Genomic DNA, 26,354 nt, shown 5'->3' with positions numbered 1-26,354 from the left:
TTGTGGGTGAAAAATTATTTTTCCAAAGTCCAAGAGGTAACAGGTACAATCCATGATCAATGGGTGACCCCCTGTGCCAGGCCTCCTCGGAGCACAGGTAGGCTCTGAGGGCAGGTGGTGTGGTCAAGCTCCATCTGAGAAGCCCCGGCCCAGATGAGGGGATCACCTGATGCAGACCCCGCCCCCCTCTCTGACCAGGAAGTCTCCACAGAGAAATCCAAGCCCAAGTGCAGGGATGCCAGCCGTCCCGGAACCTGCCCTCTGAAAGATGCCCAGGCCCCCAAGGGCTCAGGGCCTGATTCCTGGAACTGGCCACACCCACGGGTGAAGCCGTGGAGGGCGTCTCTGAGGTCACAGTGCCTGGGAGCAGAGGTGCAGTTTCCCACCCAGGTGTCCCTTGCCCTGGGTCTGGCCTACGCCTCCCTCCCCCAGGTTTGGCTCAAGCAGAAGGCCCTGAGGGCAAAGGGGATGCAGAGGTGGGGCAGGAGGGCCAGGCCCTGCAGCAGCAGCAGCAGAGGCCACACGTGTTTGTGCACGAGAACGACCCGTCAGGCTGCCCTGACCGAGGCTGGGACTGGGACCCAGGTGGGCCGCTTCCTGCTCTGGCTGGATGGCTGGTTTGGGCCAAGTGACCCCTCCCCGGAAGCACCCTGAGGGTCATTTTCTTTGGTGCTGAGTCCTGGAGATGGTCTCCAGCTGGGAGGCTGGGGCAGAGAGGGGACAGAGAGGGGACAGGCCCGCCTGGCTAATGGCCCAGCTGGGGGTTCTTCTGCAGCAGCCACTCCAGGGTCTCCATGAGGTATGACATGCCATAGTGCTGGGCAATGTTCCGGAAGATTCTGATCTGCTCCATGAAGACCTGCAGAAGAACCAGTCGCCATGAGACCCAGTCCCAGAGGAGGTGCAGGGATGCGGACCGAGGCCCGGAGCGTAGGGAGAGAGAGGTGTGGGCGAGGGCCAGACGGGCAACGGCCAGGGGCAGCCGCCCAGACCTTGGTGTGGATGGTGAGGGCGAAGCCGCCCGCACAGCTGCAGTACACGGACATGTTGGTCTCCTTCACGCCTCGGCACTTCAGGCAGATCTGAAATGAGGAAGAGCCCAGTCAAGAGCTCCACCCCCCGCCAGCCCCCCGCCTGCACCTCAACTGTGGATAAAAGCCAGACCGCACAGCGGCCTCACCTAACGTCCAGCTGCTTCCCCGCCCTCGCTGTGGGCCCACCCACCCGGCCACACCAAGCGCCGTGTTCCTGCCCAGAACCCATGCCTCCCAGTCCCCGCATCAAATGCTGAACACCCCGTCTCTCTCACACAAACACACACACACACCGCTGGTTCTGGACCCTCATCCCACTTACACCCTTTATCTTGTTTGCCATCTATCTCCCTCCACCAGAAGGGAAGGCCCAGGAGGCCAGCACTTGGCCGCTGTAGGTGCCCAACAGGAGCTATAAGACTGAATCACTTGGGCTGTGGATGAGGCCTGACCCAACAGGTGGTCATTTCGAAGGACCAGGTTATGACCTGAGACCCGCTGCTCACCAGGTCCTGCAGGGTGAAGGCCATCAGCTTCTTCTGCAGGGCTTCCACCAGGGCCATTTCGATCACCGAGGAGTCGTAGGCGGCCTGGCAGTTGGAGCAGAACCACTGGGGCAGCACAGCCCCGTCCTGGGCAGAGAGGGAGCAGGTCATCTTTTGCCCACCTCCCTGGCAGTGCCCCTCCGCTAGGCCGAGGGGACCAGCCTTGAGGAGACTGGGGCAGAGCCTTCCTGAGAGGTGAGAGGTGCATAACCACCTGCGGCAGCTCACTCAGCCCCGGGGCACCTCCCATCACCACACCGTCCTCACACGTTCACTGGATGATGATCCAGCACGTGGCAGCCGAGGGCCGTAAGAAAGCCGCCAGCTCCTAGTCATGTCAGAGGTAGCGGACGTGAGTCACCCACAAGGGAGAGACAGGTCACACAAGAGTGGGTGCTCCCACCTGAGAGAAGGACGGGTCTTTGCACAGGTCCAGGTCCCGGCAGAAGTTACAGCTGTGGCAGATGACCTCTGGGAGCACATAGGAGCGGCAGGGGTCTCGGAACTGGGCCTCCTCCGAGAACTCACCAACGTCCACCAGGCGGAGCAGGTCCCGATTGAGCTTGTTCACCTGGTTTGTGATGTTTGTGTCCAAAGACAGGACCTGCAGAGAACAGGGCGCGGTGAGGGCAGCTCCCGGGCCTCCTGCTGCTCTGTCTGGACTGAGACCGCGTGGCCGAGCACCACCTCACACTTCCTATCCTGTCAGATCTGCCTCCTCTGCAGCAGTGGTTCCCTCACGGCCTCAGCTCCAGGGACTCGGGCTCTGCCTGTCAGCCTCACTGGCTCCTTTTCCCTGAGTGACAGGCAGTCCCAAGTCTACTGGAGACTTACAATCTCACGTGCGAAGTGGCTAATGTCCACCCTCAGGGTGAGGGACTGCCCGGCCCACCCAGGGGCCTGCAGAGCCGAGGGGGAGCCAGCTAACCCTCCTGTCTGTAAGGAGGGCTTTTCCTCCCCTAAAGCTCTGCTGCCACTTGATCCTGGCGAGTCCGTCACCGTGAGATGCAGTGGCGAGGAGGTGACTTCATGAGCAGCGAGGCGCCTGCTTGTCCTGGTCTGGTAACAGTATTCCACCTTTGATTCCGTCTCCTTTCCCAGAACAGCATTTGGCATCCATGAAAGCCTGGGTGTTTCGGGAGCTCCGTGTGCTCCCGGTTCGTCTGGCCCTCTAGCCCCACAGGGCCTTGAGCACCTGCTATTTCACCAGCACCCCCAGATCACCCCACCCCAGGGCCTTCACCCATTCGGCCCAGACATCGTTCCTTCCTGGGATCCACATGTGGCTGGACCCTCCTGGTCACTGTGGTCTTAGCCCCAGGCCCCATCAGAGGCCCCTCACCTTCCCCACTTCTCCGAGCCCAGCTCACAGCACCTGTGCTCCCTGAACTCACCCCCCTCACTGACCGGCCGCTCCCTCATTGGAGCACAGGCTCCAGGAGCTGCCAATAGCTCACACGGGCTGTTCAGAACGGTGGGCAGAGTGTTGTGGGAGAAATGCGTTTCTTACTCCTGCCCTCACCTTGCACACATACTTGATGAACTCCAGGGCAGGGTTATTAAGCACCAAGTGAGAGCCGGGCAGGACAGGAAACATCTCTGAGAGCTCAGCTGAGTTCCGAGAGCCCGTGACTTTCCTCTGAATCTTCTGGGTGATGGTGAAGAAGTTCTGAGTGAGTTCATTTGCCACGTAATCTTGAGAGAAGGTGATCATTCCTGGGGAGAGGGGTGACATGGTGCTGCTCCCACTTGGCACAGTGACGAAGATGCTGAGGAAGCAACAGGGGACCCCGCCCTGGAGGGGGGCGAGGGGTCAGGTCACAGGTGCGCGGTCTCGGCAGCAAGGGTGCGCTCACCGGGCAGGGCTCCGGCTGCCGCCTGGGCCTCCTGCGACGGCTGGCTGGCTGCCCGTCTCCTCACGGGGGTGCTGCCCGGGGTGCTGCGCCTCAGCTCCTCCTTCATGCTGTGGTACACGGCCACGATGTACGCTGCAGAGGGGCACAGGACTGGAGCTGACGACGCTCAGGACCCGGAGTCCAGGGAGACCCGGTGGCTGGTCGGACCGCCGGCCATCCTGGCTGAAATGTTGTTACTGGCGATGATTCTATTTGATGCATTTAGAGGAGCCAGAGCCCATACAGAAACGGGAATGATGCCCACGTTCATGCTTAGAGAGCACCATCTACATGAGGCAACTCTGCTCAACCTTCACACTGGGCAGCGACAAAACAAAAGCTCAACTCCGGTCGCACACCAGACCCACGTTTCAAAAGAACTCGACAAAGTGAGACTCGGGACACGCAGATAAAATATAAAACAAGCACAATGGCACCACCTCAGCACCTTGTGACCACGTCCGAGTGCTGAGCCCGGCAGGCTTGTCAGGAACGGTCCTGTCCTATGATGGGCGTTGCAGGTTTGTGCTTCATTTGTACCTCAGCCTGGATAGTCTGGTTTGTAAACACTAAACCTTAGACCATTTAGACCCAAATCAGTGACAGGAGATCCCAACAGCAGAAGCTCAGCCTCAGAGCCCAGTGGCGGGCAGTTCAGGAAGTGCCCCGTCTCCCCTACCTGGGCTTTACCTTTAGTTGCCACACGTGCACACAAATCTTGGGGCAGAACTAGGAGCCCCTCGGGGACAGCCCTCCTCAGCAGGTGCAGCGAGAGGGGGAGGCCCTGTACCCCTGGTTTCTCTTGTGAGGCAAACGGACCAGGACCTCATTGTTCCGCGGACCACGCAGCCGTGACAGCTGAGAGGCTCACCTGAGACGATCATGAGGAAGTAGCCCTGGCAGGAGGCTGCCTGTGGCAGGAACTGCACGATGTTCCAGTTGTTTTCCAGCAGGTCCTCCACATCCGGTTCCTGCCCGTCATCATCCTCGCCCCCGTCATCCTCACCTTCCTCCTCAGGCTCCTCCTCCTCCTCTTCTGCTCTGCCCTCTTTCTGGGGGTCCTGCTGTAACAGTCCCAGCCATGACTGCCCGCAGCCGTGGGATGCATACCCCAGCTGAGTCATGTTGACCCTGGTCTACCCCGAGCCGGCAGGTCCCCGCAGACACTCTAACAGCACGTCAGGTATGTCACAGGCCTGGGGCTCAGCGCACTCACCTTGTGGAGATGGTTCCCGCTCCACCCTCCCCAGGGTTCACGCCACAGCTGCCTCCTCCCACCCCCCAGAAAGGGAAGAACCAGCAGTGCCCTGGCGACCAGTCCTACGGTCCAAGTTCCACATCTCCCGGTCGGCTCCCTACTGCGATGCCCATGCCTGAGCAGGTTCCGCTCTTGACAGCACCTTCCAGGTTAACACGGGAAGTCTGATGCCTGCCATCCTGAGCAGCAGCCACCACTGCGCTTCCGACTACACCGCTTGCACCTCCTATTCTCCCATCCAGCCCACGGACCTCCCACCTCAGCACAGCACCAAGGGCAGCCTTCTCCCGCCAGCTCTCTCTCAGCAGCATGGCTCCCACCAAATCCTCATCAAGGCCACGGGCACCAATGGCCTGCCCTGGCCAGCTCTCAGCCACCCGTGACCACTGCCCTCACCCGCCGCTGGACTCACAGCTGCCTCACGCCAGTCGCTGAGCCTTGCTCCCTGCAAGCTCCACTTCCCACCACACCCCGAGTCCTCTGGGGCCTCCCCTCCCCGGTCGGCCCCGACCCTGGCTGCTGGTCCTGATCCCACCCCTGCTGACTCTGATCCTGCACCTCCTTTGTCTGCGTGCTCGCGACCTCTCCTCAGACGCGTGAGCACAACGTGTGGCCGACGGACAGATGCAGACCCCAGAGAACTTCAGCCGCCAGGAATGTCACCTCACCCGTCCACAGTGGATGCGAGAGGGCACGTTTCCTTTGATGCCACCATAGTTGGAGGGATCCATCCAGAGAAGAAACTCCCAGCACCGAGAGAAGGAGATCGTCAGGGAGTGGAAGATCTCCTTAGAGTGGATGCTGGAAAGAAGCAGAAGAGAGACTGGTTCCACGAAATCAACAGTTTTCTCTCTTTTTTCCACTTTCCTTCTTACCCTCCACTGATTTAAAACCTTCAAACTTCCTACGGAAAATGACAGGAAAATGGCCAATAGTAGTGAGGAGACTTCTGCATCTGGGTGGGAGTAACGGGAGGCGTGAAGGGCTGGAGAGGCAAGAAGCCTCCCGGGCTGGTCCCAGCTCTCCCCGGAGCCCGATCCCACACGCCTGCTCCCATCGCCACTGGAGAGCCTTCTTCAAGGGTGGGGAATAGTGAGCTCTGGACTAATGGTGCTCTGGCCCTGCCTACAAATCTCAAAAAGGCCCCCCCAAATCAAACTGTTTTCAAGTAACAACATAAAGCCCCAGAACAGTCACAGGAATGCAAAAGCATCCAACACACAAGTCAAGACCCAGTGTCTGGCACCAACAGAAGGTCACCAGTTTGCAGAGAAGCAGAGAAGCAGCCCAGAGTGCGGAGACAGGCCTGCCAACCGCAACCAGCCCCACCCCCACCGGTGCCGGGGCGAGCAGAGGACCGGGAGCACTAAAGCTGCACTGCACCTAGCTGAAGGGAAGACCAGAAACAGAGGAGACAGCACCACGTCTGAGGGGGGTTTGGGGCAGATGACACAGCGCCGAAGACGGGTCAATTTAAAGACTTAACAGAAGTTATCCAGAAAGAAGCACAGAGAAGGAAAAAGACTCAAAAAAGACCCATCTACAGTTCTATAGCTGGTGAAAATCTCTCTCAGAATGAAGGTGAAATTAAGGCTTTGCCAGATCTCCAGAGGCAGAAGACGGATGTGGCTGCCACAGACCAGCCACAGGCTTGTGCCAGGAGCTCGGAGAGCAGACGGCACAGGACAGAGGAGCAGACTGAGAGGGGCGGTGCTGACACCTGGTGGTGATGTACTCCACGTAGGCCAGGGCGTCCTCGATCCGCCGCTTCTTCGTGCACAGGACGATGCGGTTGAAGTTGGCATAAACCACTGATGACCCCAGGCGCTTGAACTCAGCGATGAGCCTGAGGACCAAGGACAGAATCAACAGTCAGGACGCTACAGAGAATCCCAGGAGACACCGTGAGGCAAACTGGATGATCTGAAGCAGAAAAGCCTGGAACCCAGAAGCAACAACGCATGAAGGTTTCTACATGGAAAACACACCATAAACAAAGCCAAACAGAATCAAAAACAGGAAAAAATGTGCAACTCATTTCATAGAAAATGATTCTTACATAGAAAGGACTCACAAATCAATGAGAAAACAACACAACTAGAGAAAAGTGGACAAAAGGTATGAAGAGAAAGCCCACTTCATTCATCACGAGGACTGCAGGTTAGGAGCCACAATAACTACCTCCCCTTCCCCAAGCCCCGCCCCCGGTCAGCTGGCACTGTGCCCACCACGCAGGAGGGGCTGGGCTGGCAGAGCCATCGATGGAGAGCTCTTGGGCCAGCACCCAGTGAGCACCTCTCCCAGTCGTAGGATCCACCAGCGCGGCAGCAGGGCCGCTTCCTGGGATCCCTGCACGGGACCCTCGCATGCCCTTACGCACAGGCTGTGCCTTGGTTATTGGTAACAGCCCAAGTTCTGGGAACCGCCTCTGCGCACTACCATGGACGGTGCACCTCATGCAGACCTCCAAGGTCGACCATTAATTCGACAAGGAGGTCAGACACCGTGTACAGCCGCTTGTGCAGAAACAGCAGGAAGACTGTGTTGCGCGAACCGGCGGCGGGCCGTGTGATCCCACAGGTGCTGGGCCCGGGGACACCGGCCGGCACACTCACTGCAGGAAGAGCTTCTTCATCATGCTGTGCAGCGTGCGGTGCAGGGCCGGGTCGTGGAGCAGCGAGGACGGGGAGCGCAGCCAGCGGTAGAAGTGCATCACCTGGTTGTCGGCGTAGACGTTGCGGTACTGTGTGATCTCCCTCACCCAGCCCACCACCATGCTCTTCAGGATCCTGGAGGGGGAGAGCGTGTTCCCCAGTCACCCTCCCTCTCCAAACCCCACTGCTCAGCTCTCTGCACCCCTTGGACGAGGCTAGCCCTCCCACCTCCCCATACACTTCTCAACCCTCCCACCTCCGTGCCAGAATACAGACTAGAATGGTGGGTGTCGGGCACCTCACCGGCCGGGAGAACCAGGACAGACTCTACCCAGCAGGTGGAGGGAAGCCCCAGTGACAATGTCTTAGCTCTGAGTTTCCCAAAACAAGGGCAGAGGATAAAAGGATTCCTACTGTCCCTTCTCAACCCCAGACTGTTATTCTGCCTCTCGAGAGGAGAGGACGCAGACGGACACCTGAAGGTGCTGGAGCAGAGGGCTGTCTCGTCGTAGCTGGCGGGAGCGTTGGCGGCCTGGTTGCCGGTGATCATGTCCTCCAGGGAAGCCTGCTGGATCACGTCGAAGCTGATGCCCATGCTGTCGGCCCCCTCCATGTCGTTGACGTGGTGAGATTGCAGGATGGTGTTGACCGCCAGGTTCTGAATGTCCAGCTCCACACACACTGCACACAGACACATACCTGTGCACTGACCACCCCAGGGTGTAGAGCCCACCCCCAGCAAGCCTTCTCTCAGAAACATTGCTGCTGGTCACAGAGCCCGCCCCGACTCATCCCACACCAGCGTGGCCCAGCTCTGAGGGTCAGCGCTGGGATTCTCGCCACTAACAACACGAACACCAGCTGCTGAGATCCCTGTGGGCCTCCCCACCCACCTGTGGAGTAGCAGCCTGAACTGTTGATCTCCACGGTGGCTTGGTCCTCAAACTCCATGATGAGGCGGTTGTCGTCGGCCTCCTTCCCGCCCAGGTCAGGGCGCCAGGTAGGGGACAGCCAGAGCAGGTGGTTGTGGCGCTGGAGGTGGCGGGCGAAGAAGAGGTCGGAGCCAAAGGTGGAGATGTCCTCAGGCAGATTCCCAATGGGGATATGGAAGTACCTGCACAGGGTCAGGGTCAGGGTCAGGGGGGGAGTTCCAGGCTGGTCTCAGGAGGGGGTGGAAACTGGGAAGATCAACTTGCTGTCAGAGACTGACAGGCCGGCAACATGAAGGTGGGCAGAGCGGCTGAAACACCAAGCAACAGCCCTATACTCTGCTCACCGGCTCATCTCAAAAGCCTGCGACAGGCAGGTGTCCAGGTTGAGGTAGTGGCGGATCATGCGCCGGGCTCCATGGCGCTGCCAGTCCAGGACTCCGTAGCTGATCTTGTCGGCCACGCGGACAGGCACCAGCGGGAACTCCTCCAGGACGGGAATCTCGCCGGCCAGCCTCCTCAGCTCCCAGTTGGACTGCACGGCGATGAGGGTGGGCCCCCGGCGCTCCTCCTGGGCACAGGAAAGCAAGCAGCTGGGAGGACCCGTTCTGGGGGAGAGGCTCCAACAGCAGCACCCCCACTTCACTCACCTTGTAGGCCAGCAGGAAGCGCTGGATGGCTCTGCAGATGGTCTTCAAGTCGGTCTCAGCCCGCACTTCAAATGTATGTTTTGGGGGCGGCAGGAGCTCGGGGCCCACTTTCTCCAGCAGGAGGCTGTGCTCGGCCGAGTACAGGGCGCTGAGGCTGGGCATCTGGTTGCTTCGCACCTGAACAAGGGCCAAGTCAGCTCTCCCCCCAACCCCTGCCCCCGCAGGAGGGGTGGTTCCACTTCTCACTCACTCCCCACAGGCACTCATGGGCAGAGGCTTCCAGAAACAAGGCGGGGCTAGGACATCCCTGCCCAGTGGTCTGTCCTCCCATAGCCCTGGACGAGAACTCACAGTGTCCAGCACAAATACGGACGCCCTGCGCTGAGAGGGCACGAAAATGCCGAAGAGCGCCTTGTGGCCGTGTGTGCGATGGTACAGATAGATGTGGCGGATGCTCCCTATGGAGGACACACAGGTCACCTGGGATTCGTGGGAGGTGGGGCCAAGCGGGGCAGCTGGCACACACCATACCTGGTTCCAGGTAGCTGAACTGGGCCAGAGAGCGCATCTCCAGGTGCTCAAGAGTGAAGGTTTCTGCTTCCCAGCCCGACAGGTGCCTCACCAGCTGTTTACTGACCACACACACACAGCCCAGGTGCACCAGGGCCCGGAACAGTAACGGCACCTACAAGGCGTCAGGGTGGGTGGGGCTGAGGGGGGCGGCAGTTGGGGCATAGCCCCTCTGCTCCAGGCCATCGCTGCAGAAATTCTGTCCTGGGGTGGAATCCAGTGGCTACTGCTGGCCTTCTCACGCCCTACGTGGGCCTCTCCCCTGTCCCATCCAGCTCGATCCTTGCTCAGTGCAGCTGGGAAGGCAGTTACCTGAGTCTCGTACACGCCCTCGATGTCTGGGGCTGACAGCTCGGTATTGATCTCATTGATGTGCTCTTGGTACATGTCCTCCGGCACTGAGTACTCATAGAGATTGTAGACCGTGTTGGAGCGAGGAAGGACTCGATTCACCTGGGGCAACAGCAATGACCTTGTCACACGGCAAGTGGTGAGGTTTGTTACACACACACATGCTTGTTTAAACAGTCCTAGCACATCCGGTGCCCACAACTGTGGGGTACCCTCCGTTTCCTAGCACATCTGGTGCCCACAACTGTGGGGTACCCTCCGTTTCACTCTCCAGAGTAAAACTAAAGCTCGGGGCACAACAGAAGCCTCTAAGTCCTCTGAGAGGCAGTCAAGCTCAGACGCAGCAGGTCCCAGTTCACTTTCCTCTGTCCTCTCCTGGTTTATGAGGGTGCAGGCGGCAAAAACCAGGAGCCCCGGGGGACAGTGGGGAGGTCCTGGTGCGGAGGGAGCAGGAGAGGCACCCAAAGGGTAGAGTGTCCTGAAAGCCACAGGAGCTCCAGGCCCCTGTCCCCTCCTGTGCTACGCCCTCCCCGTCTCTCCCCACATCCACATCCTACCGAGTGCCCAGGGTGGAGTCTCACCGTCTCCAGAAACCTCCTCCCTCACTCCAGCTCCCACACACGTCTATGCTCCACAAGTGAGCTCGTTCTGCAGTTCCCTGCGCCCGCCTGAGAAATGGGCCAGGGCAGCCTCCGTGAGCTCTGGCCGGTGCTCACTGACACCAGGTGAGAACCACGAGGACCCACCTGAGGAGGAGGCAGAGCCCCCCACCCGCCCCTTATAGGAAATGTCTGCGGTGGGCTCGTCTAGAGGCAGACCGTGGCTGGTGGCTGCTGAGGGCTGGGGGAGGAGACTGCTCCGGGGCCTGGGATGTCTCCTGGGGATGATGGAAATGTTCTCAGATAAACTGTGGCGTTGGCTGCACGACGGAATATACTGTCAGCAACAGAACTGTACTTTAAGTGAGGGAGCTGCACGCGTGTGAATGACACCCCGTAAAGCTTTAGCTCCAGAAAAGCCTATGGAGACAAAGCTGCCGTGTGACCACTATCTAACCCCTCTCTTCCCTGCTACGTGGACGTCAGACAGACACGGAGGACGGTGCCCCCAGGACAAGGCACCAGCAGCTCAGCCCTTCAAGAGGGCGTTTCAGTAACTGCTGCAGCATCCGAGAAGGTTCTTAGGAGATGGAGGCTCCAGACACCTGGCTCAGGGCCGTGCAGCCCACCAGTCTGTATCTGCAAAGCCTGATTCCTTCTGCAGCCCCATCGCCGTGGAGACAACCTCAGAGGCAACAGCTGCCTCCGGTACCTTACGATATGCAGTTCCCTCCTCTGCTTTGGGCACCCGCTGGTTCACGTAGAACACCCGGGGGATGTTCAGCTTGATGCAGTGCAAGTCGCTGCCGATGACAGCCCACAGGCGGAACAGGCCAGCCTGGCTGGTCTCGCTGATCTGAAAGGAAACATCGTACAGCAGTGCGTGTCAACCTGTCACAGAAAAAGCTCAACACACGTGGACAGGCTGCCTCCCAGGCGGCCTCCAGCACCAGCTGCAATCAGAGGCATGGAGGTCAAGGTCTGCCCTTTCTCCTCCATCCCAGACCCCTTCCCATCAGCCATGCTGCTGCCCCGGGGACGCCCGTGCACACCTGCACGATCTGCCACGGGAGGTCCAGAACGCTGCGGGCAGTTCTTCGCAGGAAGCCCCCCAGCCCTGTGCTGGGCCTGTCTCGCACAGGTCCGGGCTGCAGCCCGTCTGCTGCCTCCAGACGCTGCTTCTTCCGGCGGGCAAGGCGCTGTCGGGCCTGCAGCTGCCACTTCTTCTTGTGGAACCGGAGCCAGACCAGCCACTCTTCCTGGGACAGATGAAGGACAAGTCAAAGGGAGACAGAACACCTGCCATGACAACGGACACACACAGCTTCCCAGTGCCAACTCCTCAGGGTCAAGACGGTCTCCGTGTCCTGCACGGCTCAGCAGGCCCCGCGGGAGACAGCACACTGCGTGGGCCTGACTGGGGTCTGCGCCCTTCGCCCACTGGCCAGTCCAGATGCCCTGAGGCTTCTTACCTGGGTGGTTCCGAGGGCGGGAGGCTGCCCCAGGATCTCCTGCCAGGACACCGTCAGCCCCAAGTCCTGTGAGTCCTCCTGGCTCTCCCAGAGGACCCGCTTCCTCTTCGTAGCAACGGGGACGGCGGTGTGGGGAGGCTTCTCAAGGCCAAAATCCTCCATGTCGGGAGCACCCAGGCTCTGGGCGCCATCCGGAGCCTGGGCCACCCCCACCTGCAACCACCCGAAGAGGACCTCAAACACGGCTCTCTGCAAATCCACCTCTAAAAACCCATCTGAATGGGATAAAGTACCCGGATACAAAGTTACTCATTAAACTATTTTTAACCTAAAAACCTCCTATCACAAAAGAACACTGGGAGGAATTAAAGGGCAGCGTATCAAGGTGTACATTTTTAGAAAAAAAAAAAAAAATTCCAGACACCTGGATGGAAGCATCCAACCTCACGAACAGCAGCACGGGGACTCGGGTGCTGGGTGCCCCTGGGACCAGCCCGCCCTCCCCACGGCCTCCAGGTCCCAGGCCAGGCCCCATCACCTGTCTCTTGCCCTCGAGGATGAAGAGCTCGCTGATCTTCTTCTGCTTGTAGACATCGTTCTTCTCCAGTAGTTTTTTGTGCAGCCAGTCAGGGTGTTTGACGCGAGGCACGGGGTTCTTCACCTGCATGAGGTGGGGCTCGTCACTCGTCTGACCGTGAGTCTGGGCCACGCTCAGATTCCCGTGGCTTTTAAGCCACACGGGGGCCGGCTTCCGGGGTCTGACCTCACCTGCTGCAGAGCTGCGGGGATGGTGATGATCTTCTGAATGGCGCTGCCCAGCCGCTCGATGTAGTAGTCCCAGTCCAGAATCTGCAGGGACGACGGGCGCGTGAGGAAGGCGGCAGCAGCAGCAGCACTGCCCTTCCCTGCATCTTACTGATCCTCTTGGAAAGTCTCTGACCAAAGTGCCCATTTCTCAGAGGAAACGGAGGTGCAGAGCTGCGCCAGGCCAAGCCTCGGCTTGTCGGACTCAGTGAAAGCCCGAGTCTAGCTTTTCCAGCTTTGCCCTAAAGTCTATTTCTTCACACATCACACGTCAGAAAGGGGGACGCCAAGAGTGACGACTAAGCTGCGGACCTCGGAGAGTAGAAAAGAGCAGCACTGACCGTCCGAATGTCCAGGTCCTGCAGGGACGAGGTCTTCAGCCATTTCCGGAGGAAGTGCCGCCTCACGGTGGGCTCTGCCTGGAAGATGGCGAGTGGGATGGCCCTGGAGACAAGGGGCACAGCGCACACCAGTGCCGTCTTTTACGTGGAAACAGATTCAGCACCGAGTCTGTAACCTGCTTTCATTTAAAGCTATTTTGTATAAACTATACCCAACATTTGTTTATTGTGCCTAGTAACTAAATATACTTCATTGTGTAAAAGATCATGGTTTAATAGCCACACCCCACCAGCGGCCATGGGGGCTGCTGCTTGGCCACCGTGAAGAGCCGCTGACAAATGCCCTCACTAAACGGCACATGCGTGTGCACGCACACAGCTGACCACTCCTGAAGGGCTCTTCATTGGGTAACGGACAGGAAGTCCTCTCTTTCCTGGAAGAACGAGCCAGTTTGCGTGTCACCAGCAAAGTGAGAGGGCAGCTGGCGGCAGTGCTTGCTGCCGTGCAATGTCATGAACATAAAGAAACAGGAAGAAAGAAACACCTGTGCGCCCATCACCCAGTCCTCAGACCGCAGGCCCTGCCATTCCACTTCCCATGAGAACAAGCAGGACGAGGACGGAGTCCGTGCAGCCCTGCTGAGCCCTCGCCCAGAGAAGCCGGGTCCTCCTCTCACCCTGCGTGTCTTCACACCGCTCACACCTCAGTGTTTCCCACGGCCGTGGGCTTTACCAGAGGGTGTGACTGGACCCTGAGACGGGCCCATCGCTGCCCACCCGCCACGGACCCAGGTTCTCTGGGCTCCAGGTGGTCGGGCCCAGCAGGCCTTCCTGTCATCCCATCTGCGGGGTCTGAGACCGACCCTGCCTAACCCTGGAAGCCCTCACCTCTCGGTGACGGGGGAGCCCTCGGGCTTCCGGGAGATGATGTAGCGGCAGCTCAGCCCCGCGTCCTTCACCATCTGGTCTCCCAGGAACTCGGCCAGGCGCTTGGCGGTGCTGATGGACGTAGACTTCTGCTCCCCGTAGTCTTCCAGCTTCCGGGACATGGAGCGGTTCTCAGAGATCAACTCGAACAGCTCGGAATCTGGCATGTTCGCTGCCTGGAGAGAGGACGGGCAGAACATCGTGCAGAGTGAAGGAGCGTCCCCCGCTCACCTCCCTTCTTCCCCCAGAATCGAGTTTCCCCAACGGACGAGCTGAAGGAGTGTAATGCTAAGGCCGCCTCACAGACACAGCAAGACTGAAGAACCACACAGGAAGCCTGGACGTTTGTGCTCCTGTGCACAGGTGTCCCTGGCCTCCCCGCTCACGAGTACTGCGTGTGCCTTCCCCCTTGGTGCTCACGAGTCAACTCTACACAGAACAAAGCATGCCAGGAACCAGATGCCACAAAGCCAAGGGAGCCAGCCAATGTTCCAGAATATTCCACTGTTCCTTCCATCCCAAAGCCTCTTCCTAGCCAGCCCTGTGGGGGGGAAGGCATCTGTGCAAAGATGTCTGACGTCATCACGATGGAAAGCGGGGGCCTCCCTGACACCACAGCAGAGGCCTCGCTCGGGAAACTGACCCCCCACGCAGACTCGACATGCAAGCAGCACAGGCACCGTGATCAATTCCACAGGAAGGCGTGTTCAAGACAGGCCAACTCATTTAAATTGTAGGAATTGTATGTGCATTTACAGGGCCAACAAAGCCTGAGAAATCAAAGAAGTTAATGTGACGCTTGGCAAGTTTTCCTCTTAGATTCCTTTCTCACATGCTGTCTGTCTCCTTCACAGAATCCTGCCGCTGGACACACTCAGCAAGTCTTGGGATTTCACCAGCATTAGCCCTGAGTTCATCTGTCACTGGGTCCCTCTGCCTGCAGGATCCCTCCGAGCCAGGTGGGAGGGCGACCTCACCTTGCTGTACAGCACGTCCAACCAGTAGTCGGCCACCTTGGCGACAGAGCCGTACACTTCCTCCAGGGTGCTGCCCCTGAGGAAGGCCTCGAACACGGACGACTGGAAGATCTTGATGAGCTGCAGCTCCCCGCGGCGCTTCACCTCGAAGCCCTTGAGCTCGGCCAGGGAGCCGTCCTCGTTGAACACAGCGTACCTGGAAGCACAGCGGGCACAGCGTGACGGAGCTGTGAGCTGGCTCCTCACTGCCCTCCTGACCCCACCTCTCAAATCCACACACGTCTCTGCACTGAGGGTCTCCCTCCAACATAAAAACGACTTTAGGGCCTGCGCCCGTGGAGCAGAACCTCACAGGTGGAGATCAGAGCTGGTGGCATCAGCGTCAACAGCTTCCCAAACTGAGGCAAAAAGGCCAGAAGACAGGACTGAGGTCTCCCCACCCTGGCTCCTGGTCCATCCCGGGCAGGTTGCTAATCGAATCCGTCGTTTCCTTTCCCGTGCACCGAGGCTGGGGGGCTCCTACCTCTTCTTCAGCTTCTTGCCTTCTTCCTTGGAGGCTGGAAGGATCATGGCAAGGTAGGGCCCGTCAACCTCGAAAAAGATGCTGTTCTCGGAGCGGGTGACGTAGGTGAGCGAGGACGGCTCGGCCAGCTCCTGGTACTGATCGTTGGTGAAGCCTTCCTGCAAAACCAGACCAAGAGGGGCAGCCGCACCGTCACCAGCCAAACCTGCACATGACTGGGGCTCCCAGCAGTGGACAGGGCCTGCCCAGTCCCCTCTCCCAACCCACGTCAGACAGGCGCTGGAACCAGGCTCACCTTGACCATGATGTTCAGCATGGCCCCAGGGTAGGAGATGGTCACCTTGGGCTTCTTCACGCTCGTCGTGGTGATGACAAAGTTTTCAGGGAAGCTGTTGGGCAGGACGCACCATATCCCATCTGTGTCCAGCTCCAAGGGCCTCCTTCAGAGGACAGAGAGTGAGGCCACATGCAGGCCGGACTGTGGCCCGTGTAGTAAGAGGCCCCCGTCAAGTCCTGACAGCAGACGAGGTCCCCCACTCTCCAGTCTTTGCCGGCCTGCTCCCGACTCAGGACTCACCCGATCTGCTCGATCAGCTCCCTCGCCTGGGTGATGATGTTGGCCCCCGTGAAGCAGACGATGCCGGCCATCTCCATGGAGTACCAGCGGGCCCTGGGAAGGCAGTCACAGCTGCAGGTGGGTGGGCTCCCCCCAGAGGGTCATCGAGATCAAAGCGGGGGGGGGGGGGAGGGGGGGGAGAAGGGCACCAAGAAGGGGACTCAGAAGCTGGGCCGGAGGGCTAAGGGGGACTTTAGCTCTGTGCTGAGAACCTTCTCTGTTCCTACTTCAGTGTGTTGGGCTCGGCTCTGGAAAGTTCTGGAAGGAGGCAGCACAATGGTTCATGACCTCAGCCTCAGGGGATTCTCCACACCATCCCCGATGGTCGGTGTCCCCGTGAGCCTTCTCCACTCTCCCACCCCATGTGCATCCCCCAGCGACTCAGGGAAAACACGCTCGAAGGTGCCCTCAGCGGCCGCTGGCCCACTGTTCTCACACCTCCTGCCTGAAACTCTGCTCCAGCCCTGCTCTCTGCCCCACTCCCTCTGCCGTTAAAAAGCAGCACAATACACACAATGACCCTCCCTCCAATCCAGTCCCTGTGCCACCCACTTCTCTTCCTCCCCAGAGCTGCCCTGCTGACCCTCCCACCTGGTTACATCCAATGGAGACACTCAGGCCCCACCTCACCCCATCGCCATGCAGCACCCAACCCCGGAACCCGGGCCCAGGAGGTCTCCACCTCGGGCCGCTCCCTCTCTCCCCCCGCCCCACTCAACCTCTCAATCAACTCTACCCCTTTGTGAATCCCACGGCTGCTTAGCATTGATGAATGGCTGGGACCGTCTCCACGGCCTGGTGGTGACATTCCTTAAGTCACAGACATAGGACAGAAACTACCAAACTGCTGTCTCCTGCCCAGGACGTTCAGACGAGCATGCCCAGTGGTGCCCATGCCCCTTGTTACCCCAGACCCACGAGTCGATGTGGCCCTCCCTCCACCTGCCCCCAACCGCTTCCAGCCACGCTTCTGTAGAGAGGCCCACAGGCGCCCAGCTCTCCCCTCTCCCATCCTTCACTCACTAGCTCCACAGCCCCGCCCAGGCCCAGCAAGAGCGTACCCTTTGCGCATGACGTAGCCGTAGAAGGAGTTGAGGATGCACTTGTGTGCCAGCTGCAGGGAGTCGTACAGCACCTCCATGTTCTTGCAGCGCTTGACCTCGGCCGCGTCGCCCGCCTCCACGGCTGCACTGAGCTTCTTTTTCCACACCTGGGGACACACAACGCCTAGATCACAGCTCCCACTCTACAGTCACAGCTACTTCACATCTTGAAAACTTCAAATGTATCGGAAACTTAACAAACAGAATGAAGACCGCAGGCACTTCTAGAGGGTCACTTGATATTTGGCCATATTTCCTTTATTCCTCCCTCCCCCCCTCCCCCCTTCCTTTCTTCCTCTCTCCCTCTCTCTCTCTCTCAGCACGGTCACTGACATTGAAGGTACTAAACCTGTCAGCACACACTTTCTAGGGACAAGGACAAGCTCCTGCATAACCGTAATGCTGCTCCCACCCCGAGGAAACTCACCACGGACACAACATGGACTTGTCCCCATGGGTCTGCACAACCCAACCCAGGAGCCAGGCCCGAACCACATGCTCAGTCCTCACGTGTCCCGATTCACCTTTAACCTAGAACCGCCCCGTAAGGCTGACGTCCTGAAAGGGCTTCTGAACAGAGACATGTGCCAGGCTCCGTTTTTATTTCCTGTGAGGTCAGGACTCGGAGAAAATACTCCATCACAGCAACAGCCCACTGGACACCTTAGACTTGGGGGCAACTTCACCTCCTCGGACAGAGCCCAGGGCCTGACAAGGAGGACCTGGGGGCCGAGAATGAGTGCACGTCTGAAGAGCAGCAACAGAGGCAGGGCTTCGCGTGGCCAGAGACCCAGGGGCTCCAGGCAGCCCCATGATTCCATGCACTTACCTGATGCAGCTGACAAGCTGGTTATAGAGATTCTCAAACAACAGAACTCGGCCACCCTGACAGGCAGAGCACCGAAAGCAGGCACTTGAGGATGTGCTTGCACACCCACGACTGTCCGGCAGCACCCAGCCAGGGCCAGCATCTGAGAAAAAGAGGCCCACCTTGTGGAGACCTTTGAACTCATAGCGCCTGTCCCGGAAGGCGCGCACCGTGTCCACGTAGAAGGAGTTCTCCGCTGGCAGATGGTGGTGAGGCGCTCCTCCACCTTGGTCACGTGGATCTTCTTGTACGCCTTTCGGCAGTAATCTGAGGCACAATGGGAGGGGGCTCTGAGGCTCCACGTGGGAGACAAAGGAAGCCAGGATGCCATGGAGGCCAACCAACGCAGCTTTCTCTGCAGCTAGCTTATCACAGCAAAGAAAGGCAGCCCCCGTGTGAGTGGGCCAAACACGCCGAGACCACAGGGAGGAGCTGAGCCCTGAGCAATGCAGGGAAATGAGGAACGGGAACCTACAGGAGGAGCTGGGTCACCGAGGCTTCAACGGCCGGTTTACTGACCGGAGGCCGTGCCGCACCAACACAGCCCAACGACGGCCCCTCACCTGCCAGCCTCCTCTTCTCATATTTCGCCTGCTCCTCGCGGGACAGCTCGTGAAAGGCCCGGGCGGGGCCGTCAGGGGTCAAGGCAGGGAACTTCTCCGACTCCAGCTGGTGTTGGATCCGATGGTACTCGCTGCGACTGGCCGGCACTGGGAAGGTGGCAGGTGAGAGAAGAGTGTGAGAGACCCACCGCTTCCTGCTGAGCACCCCAGCCCGGCAGGCACTCACTGAACTCGCCCCTCCACTGCCAAGCCATCTTCCTCTGGCAGTTCGCCCCCGGCTTGTTGAAGTCACAGGCTGCACAGGTGGCCTCGTCCACCATGGCGGAGGGCTGCGGAGGGGACAGGAGGGAGCAGTTAGGGCCAGGCCGAAGAACTCCGTCCTGACGCAGGCGTCCGTCTTACCTGCAGGCGGTTCGTCAGGATGATGTTGGGGTACATGGCGCCCACGTCCAGGTGGTAGATAAGGGGACACTCGATACGGTTAGGAACATCTTTCAGGGAGGTGAGCTTGGCCTTAATCTGATCACACACCTACAGAGGAAGAGGAAGGAGGTGGAGGCTGGTGACCCGATAAAAACTGGAGACTAGAGATCGAAGACAGCCCAACACCAGGCCGGGAGGTGCAGGAGGCTTGCACGCAAGAGCAGAGCCCTAATGAGGACAGCACGGCAGGGGCAGAATTGGAAGTGGGAGAAAACTGCTGAATCTGTTACAAGATGTTCCTTGGAACTGATCCTAAAACTGGTACAGACTACCCCCAGGGGAGTCAGCGAACGCGCTGCAGTGCTGAGCGGAGCCCGACAGTGTCCGAGGGATCAGCGCCAGCACGGGGGAAGGTGCCTGGAGTCCCCAGGCAGGTGACACACTGCAAAGGACACTTGGTGCTCATATTTGATGGGTTTTAGTCACTATATCCTACTCTGTAATTCTTAAGAATTTACTGTCATCACTAAAAAAATTTTTTTAAATCTTCACCAGAGGACATGCTTAGAGAGGGAGAGAGTGTGCAATATGCATGCATGTGAGAGAGAAACACGTGAATGCTCCCCGACTGGGGAATCAAACCCACAACCCAGGTATGTGCCCTGACTGGGAATTGAACTGGCAACCTTTCAGTGGCTGGGATGACACTCAACCAACGGAGCCTCTCTGGCCAGGCCCCTTAACAACGAGAACATAAACTGAAAGCCTCCAATAGCTCCTCGCTGCCTACTGAATCCAAGTGGGCTAAGAACCCCCACGTTCCCAGAGCCTGTGCCGCTCTCCCAGCCAGGAAGTCGGGCATCGACTGTGACAACTCTGTCACCCGTCTCAGGGCCCAAGCACCAGCACACAGTAGGTGCACGACAGGCCACGCGTGAAGGAAGCAGTCCACAGGCGTGAGAACACCTGCAGAGAGTTACCTCTTGGAAGTTGGTGACCTGCTCCATGGGCACCTTCTCCTCTTCCTCGATGGCGTGACGCATGGTCTTCTCCACCCGCTGCAGCAGGAAGTCAAAGGCGGCGGGATTCTAGCGGAAGTGACCGAGAGGGGCACAGGTGAGACGGAGAATGCTCTGGCAGCCACCAGCCTACCTTGGGCGGGACGGGACGCTGCACTGTCCTGGACGAGGGCAGGCCCGACAAAGGACGCCTGGTGGGGCCGCCAGGGGTGAGGGCGTTCCTTCAGCCCTGGTGGCTCCTGGGTGCCTCTAAGCCGCAGGAGACCCTGGGGGCGCACCATCCTGAACCGGCAGGGGATGTCACTGCGGAACACGCCCGACTCGAGGGCCTCCACGTGGCCTCCCACGTAGGTCTCGGCGTCCAGCACGTGGCCGTCTTCCGTCAGCTTGTTGAACTCCTGCTCTTGCTTGTTGGGGAAGACGATGTTGGCGTGGAAGGCCTGCACCATCAGCAAGGCCTCGCACAGGGTCCCGGAGCCCTTCCGCAGCACCTACGGGGAAACACCAGGCTTCAAACCACGGCCCAGTCCACACAGGCTGCCAGGACCAGGAGAGCCACTGACCTCATCAGGCTCCATGGGGATGATGGTGCACAGGGCGAATATGAAGGGGTGGACGTACTTCATGTACAGGTAGTACGTGGCCACCGCGTCCGACACCGAATACGTGGCCAGAGTCTGAGGAGAGCACATCAGAGATAAGGGCCACGGCATGTCCGGAGGTCCCCCTTGACCCCCAGAGCCCCGAGTCAGCGCAGCACAGGAACCTGGGGCTGCTCGGTGGCCATCCGGCACATGTCCTCGGGGTCCAGCTCCACAGGGTCGTAGCCCAGCTTGGCTTTGGCGGCCGCCTTGAGGTTGTGGCTGCCCACAGGGAGGTAGCTGTCCCTCTTCACCCACCTAGAAAGGAGAGCAAAGGCCAAAGGTGAGTCTGAGACCAAGTCCAGGAACCTGTGGAAGGTGGCAAAGCTGGACACACACAGCAAGGTGCAGAGACCTAACAGGCACCCCAAGATCTGCATCAAGACCTTACAGGGTGCAGACCCCTTGGGAAAATCACTCACCTGGATCCAGGTAGTTTCACAAACACACCTGCAAACTCAGGAGATGCCAGAGCCTGCAGCCGCTGTCCTCAGCGAGGAGGGCTGTTTCCAGAGGCTCCCTCCCTCCCTCCCAGGTGTGGACAGGCCTGCACCCGTGGAAGCCCTCCCGGGACACTGACAAGCTGCCAGGGGAGCGGCGGGACCGACCTGAGGCAGTCCATGTGGATGCACTGGGGCGCCTTGTACTCCCCTTGGCTGTCCTTCTGGAATCCGATCTCCTGGTACATGCTCAGTCCGTGGACAGCTGCTCTGGCCTCCACAAATGGCCTAGGGACCAGAGAGGTTGGACAAGCACTTTCAGGTTAGTCTCTAATCCCCTCAGGGACAGGGAAGACTGTCCCCAGGGGATGCTGCGCTACCCCAGGAGCTCCTCACACCGACTCCTCAAATGCAGCGCCCTCCTACCCCTCCCCTCGCACTTTTCCCATCATTACCATCTCTCAGCATACACTTCAGTAGCATTAGGTATATTCCCAATTCGTGTAACCTGCCCTCCTGAACACGTTTAGTTGCTCACCAATTAGACATTAGACTCACCAGTCAAAAAAGTCCCCATTGTAGGTGACCATGATGGTGGGTTTGGTCTCCTGCACATGTTCAAACCATCTTTGGATGAGATGGACCTGAATTCAACGCATCAGGCACTCAGAGGGTTGCTTTTCTTTCAAACTCCTTCCAAGCACCTCTCCCAAAGTTCTGGAAAAGCAACCTCACGCAACCCTTCATTAGCGCCTGCACATGCGTGAGGGTCACAACAGGGACCCCAAGCCCAGAAGCTGCTGCTCTGACTGCAGGCACGCCGGGGCCTCAGAGGGTCAGCGTGCCTCTCCTCCCACCCCACCACAGCACCAGCAGCTTCCCAGCGACACCTCTACCTCGTCAGGCTCATTGAAGACACAAAAGGGCCCTTCGTACTCCGGCTTGGGGGTGAACTCAAAGTCCTCAATGTCCTCTGCCACGATCTCCCTGTTGGTGATGAGGTAGCCCTGGAAGTTCACCAGCAGGTGCGTGGGTCAGACACAAAGCTGAGCCCGCCTCTTGGCACTCGGCCCAGAAACTCAGACTACAGCAACCTGAGCAGCACTGGGCGCAGCCTGAGCGTCCACACCGAGCGTCAGACTCCCATCGGAAGGGGGAGCGTGCTGGTGTCAGACAGCCTGCTTGCTCCCTTCCTTGGATTCCACTCACTCATTATTCACCCAAAACTGAGTCATGGGGTGAACACTGTTCTGGTTTGGGGACCGACAAGGTCCCTATTTCCAGGGAGCTCACACTCCAGAAGGCACTGCTCACCTGGCCATCAATCATATAGGAAATCATCATAATCTGGTCAGTCTCAGCATCAGGAAACTTGAGGGGCAGTTTGGTCGTCTCAATGTCAAATGCCAAAACCACAGGGTCCTAGAGGGACAAAACGTAGCATGAATCGGCCACGGAACACACGCACCTTCAGCTAAAACCCAGAGGCCAGCTGCCACAGGGAAAGGCTCCCAAAACGTGGAACAGGCGCCTGGGGCTATCCGGCCCACATCAAGGATTCCACACCCCCTGGTGGAGTGACAGCCAACAATATGAGAAAAGGCTAGATCGCAGGAAAAGCCTACGACCGCACAACACCCGAGTCTCAAGGCTCCTTAAAATGCACGACCTCATCCAGGACGAGTTGCTCAGTTGGTCAGAGCATCGTCCCGATACACCAAGGTTGCAGGTTCAATCCCCGGTCGGGGCACATACAAGAACCAACCAATGAAGACATGAATAAGTGGAACAACAAATCATTGTTTCTTTCTCTCCCGTCCTGTTTCACAAAATCATAAAAAAAAAAAAAAAAAAAAGCTTGACCCCACTTTGGCCTTCGTGACAACCCTGACAGAAGACTGGCTCAGGGCTGACGTCGCCATCTTAGACCTGAGAAAACATGACCGTGAAGCTGTCCCCGAGCCGAGGCCTCCAGTTATGAATCCATTTTCACCACATACTCGCTATCAAGTCCCTGCGTGGAAGTCGAGGTGCTCCCTCCCACACTCAGATCCAGCCCAGCTCACACACATCACCCAGGGAGGCACAGGCACAGGGGAAATTACACTCGAAGCCAGAAACTGACCTGAAAAGTGACTAGTCCACAACTCCTTCCAGAAAGTATTTAGGAAAAAGCAGCAAGCAAACCCCTGAATCAAATTCACCTTTTACTGAATGAGACCTCTCCGAAAACCAACGGGAAACTGGGGGGGGAGGAAATGCAAGCAGCACTTACGGGCCGTTCAACCAGGTCATCTCGGCGGGTGATCTCCACCGGCGAGGCGCTCCCTCGGTGCCTGACGTTGTACCAGTGCGCCTGCAGGACGGGACCCTGAGCTAGAGCTCTGCCTCTGCTTTCGTGGATTTACCCTTCAGTCCCACCTCCCGCAGTTGGGCATCACCCATGAGCCACGCCCACTCACCACGTGGATCTTCAGGTCGATGGAGAGGCGGATGTGGTAGGGCACGTCGTACTCTCGCATGTCCACGATGTTGTCCAGTTGGTCCGCAATCTTCTTAGAGGTTTCCTCTTCGTCCATCATCACACTGCCCCCTTGCAGGACACTGTGATAGAGCGAGTGAGAGAGAGAGAGAGAGAGAGAGAGAGAGATAACTTAATTGCTTAATTGCTGAGTTTTCCCACCTCCCATCCATCTTGTCAATTTAGGAAAAATGGGAAAGTCCTGTGGGCTGACTGGCTGCTCTGCCCACAGGAGGAAACCTACCTGGAGAGCATAGCCGTGTAGGTGTCACTGGTGTGGCCCTGCTCCCGGTTCTTCCTCACGGCAGGGGAGATCTCCTTCCTCACTCGGACAAGGTCCTCCACGGTGTGGAAAGACAGCTTAATGTAATTTCGCTTCAAACCCACCAAGTGATTTGGCTGCAGAGTGAAGAGATCATGCTAATGAGTTCCAGAGAAGACGGATTTTATTGGGGAGAGAAAATAAGGGCAGGATGACTCAAAGGTAAATATACTTGTCAAAGAGTTGGCAACTCCAAGCACCTTGTCTAACCTTGCCTGTGGGACCAACGTCCAGGCGTCAAGGCCCCATCGTCGGTCCCTCCCCACACCCACAGGTGCCAAGCTTGGCCTCCTGCCAGGTCACTGCCGGCCGGCAGAGTGGGCCCAGCTTTACATACCCTGGAAGGTCTGAGGGACACTCACCAAGTCCAGATCCTCTTTGGGAACGGTCTCTACTTTAGCAAGTTTACCCTGAAACTTCTTGGAGAGAAAAGACGAAACTTCTCGCTCACAACCCTAAGTCAGGACCAGAAGGAAAGGCCTCTCCGTCAGTAAAGCCCATCTCCTTCCCTGCGGTCCCTCCAGAGGCCTCTTCGTTCCCAGTCCCGACGCTCCCCCAGAACAAGGAGGCACAGTTCATTGGAACTGACTCTCAGGGACCACAGTTACCTTCCTGGCCGCAATGTAGAAGTATGGTTTGTAGGGCAGCGCCACCTGCAAGAGTCACCAACCCGTTCAAGGGCGATGAGAGAGGAAAAGGGAGAATGGTGAAGAGAGGCTGCCAGACGCAGTGCACTGGCCTTGTCACATAGGAGAAACGGGGCCATAGGGACTTAGGGCTGCATGGCCCCGCCCCCTTCCCGGCGTCTCTCAGCACAGCACACCCTCAGTGGGCGCAGAGGCCTGCAAGGACCATGCTCCCGATGGGCTCCAGGCAGCAGCACAGGGAGGCCTCCCAAGCCTTGCAGCTGCAGAGCTAAATGAACATTCTCATTCTCAGCTCAGCGGAGCCTAGTCAGAGTGGGGCGCACCTTCTTGGTTTCAGGGGCTCACCTTAAATCTGCTCCCATCGTCTTGAATAAAGTAGTAATCCACTGCACTGACCAGGCGTTTATCTTCATCTAAAACCTCAGTCTGCAAGAGTCAGTATGGGCACGGGGTTATCCTCTACCCGGGGCGGGGTGTGGGGGGGGTGTGGGGGGGGGCATTGGGTCTGGCCCTTGCCAAGGCATTATGGGTGAGTTAATGAAATGCTCAACCAGCCCGAGGCAATTTGCTCAGTGGATAGAGTGTCGGCCTGCGGACTGAAGGGTCTCGGGTTCGATTCTGGTCAAGGGCACAGGCCAGGGTTGTGGGCTCCATCCCCAGGAGGGGGCGTGCAGGAGGCAGCCAATCAATGACTCTCTCATCCATGTTTCTATTTCTCTCTCCCTCTCTAAAATCAATAAAAATATATTTCAAAAAAAAATTTGATGAAATACAGCAGGCTAATTTTTTAGCTGATAATTTTGTCTGGTCCACGGACAACGTCATACATATCCAAATGGCCCTTGGCAGGAAGAGGGTCCCCACCCTGCTCTACACAGAGCCCCTTCCTCCTGCTCTCCATGAACCACACACCCCTCCCCCTCCCCCCCATCCACTTCCCACCCTCACCCAACTACACCACCCGCCCAGTCACCAGAACCAGCACAGCAGCCTCCCAATGGGGATCTCTCTCCATTTCTCCCTCATCCTTGAAAGTTATACTCTTACCCCCACCATCTCCTCAACGTCTTCTATGGCCCGAAATGCTAGAAAGTAGGAGAACTACAACAAGCCCATCTCCACTGTGCCACCCAAACAACAGGCTCCCACGCCAAGCGCACCCACCCTCAGGCGAGGGCCACGGGGGAGGAAGGGGGAGCCCGGTGCTCACCGGGTGCATATTGATCAGCCAGCCCGTCTTCTCCCCTGGCTCCTTGAGCCTCTCAAATCCGAACCGAGAATCCATCTTATCCGTCCACTGACTGCGCTCCAGGCGCTTGAGTGCGGACACAGAGGAAGAGGCGCCATCGTCCCTGAGCGGAAGGAAGGACTGACCAACACTGCAGACGGGCAAGGGGTGGCCACAGGGAAGGTTTGGGGGGCGAGGGGGGGGGGCTGTGGCTGTAAAAGGGCAGCAGGCGGATCCCTGGGGCAAAACTGCTCTGATTGCGGGGGAGCCCCCATCCCATGGTGTGACTGAAAACGAGAGTGGTGTCTTGCTATTTCACTCCCAATTAATTTAATCTTGTTCCCGATTCTTACCCCCCCCCTCCTCTTTTTTCTTTCACGCTATTACCAATCGGAGAATGGCCACCCTCTTCCCACCTTTTTTTTCTTTTCTCT

At 58.4% G+C, this 26,354-nt stretch overlaps 1 protein-coding gene across 1 annotated transcript in view; it reads right to left on the bottom strand.

Annotated features, from left to right (window-relative positions):
* POLE (DNA polymerase epsilon, catalytic subunit) overlaps positions 1-26,354 on the bottom strand; it is a 27,230-nt gene continuing 876 nt past the window's right edge. Inside the window, 49 exon segments of the mRNA XM_006106195.3 lie at positions 1-859; positions 993-1,082; positions 1,541-1,666; positions 1,983-2,183; positions 3,102-3,295; positions 3,436-3,567; positions 4,346-4,538; positions 5,401-5,533; positions 6,453-6,578; positions 7,348-7,521; positions 7,863-8,067; positions 8,280-8,500; positions 8,663-8,886; positions 8,966-9,142; positions 9,317-9,423; positions 9,497-9,650; positions 9,848-9,988; positions 11,198-11,341; positions 11,538-11,744; positions 11,958-12,170; positions 12,496-12,618; positions 12,726-12,806; positions 13,103-13,205; positions 13,991-14,205; positions 15,007-15,202; positions 15,530-15,687; positions 15,825-15,969; positions 16,107-16,199; positions 17,207-17,355; positions 18,239-18,312; positions 18,315-18,383; positions 18,680-18,826; positions 18,906-19,008; positions 19,082-19,210; positions 20,083-20,190; positions 20,400-20,612; positions 20,685-20,798; positions 20,888-21,020; positions 21,371-21,490; positions 21,761-21,846; positions 22,099-22,209; positions 22,517-22,624; positions 23,478-23,558; positions 23,665-23,806; positions 23,968-24,122; positions 24,408-24,500; positions 24,654-24,698; positions 25,038-25,118; positions 25,903-26,044. Of these exon segments, the coding sequence (XP_006106257.1) occupies positions 746-859; positions 993-1,082; positions 1,541-1,666; positions 1,983-2,183; positions 3,102-3,295; positions 3,436-3,567; positions 4,346-4,538; positions 5,401-5,533; positions 6,453-6,578; positions 7,348-7,521; positions 7,863-8,067; positions 8,280-8,500; positions 8,663-8,886; positions 8,966-9,142; positions 9,317-9,423; positions 9,497-9,650; positions 9,848-9,988; positions 11,198-11,341; positions 11,538-11,744; positions 11,958-12,170; positions 12,496-12,618; positions 12,726-12,806; positions 13,103-13,205; positions 13,991-14,205; positions 15,007-15,202; positions 15,530-15,687; positions 15,825-15,969; positions 16,107-16,199; positions 17,207-17,355; positions 18,239-18,312; positions 18,315-18,383; positions 18,680-18,826; positions 18,906-19,008; positions 19,082-19,210; positions 20,083-20,190; positions 20,400-20,612; positions 20,685-20,798; positions 20,888-21,020; positions 21,371-21,490; positions 21,761-21,846; positions 22,099-22,209; positions 22,517-22,624; positions 23,478-23,558; positions 23,665-23,806; positions 23,968-24,122; positions 24,408-24,500; positions 24,654-24,698; positions 25,038-25,118; positions 25,903-26,044 (6,793 nt within the window). The 3' untranslated portion in view covers positions 1-745.

This window comes from Myotis lucifugus, unplaced genomic scaffold, assembly GCF_000147115.1.
Source record: "Myotis lucifugus unplaced genomic scaffold, Myoluc2.0 scaffold_780, whole genome shotgun sequence".
Taxonomy (NCBI): Eukaryota; Metazoa; Chordata; class Mammalia; order Chiroptera; family Vespertilionidae; genus Myotis; species Myotis lucifugus.
Note: the sequence above shows the minus strand (reverse complement) of the source record. Positions and strands in the feature narration are given on the sequence as shown.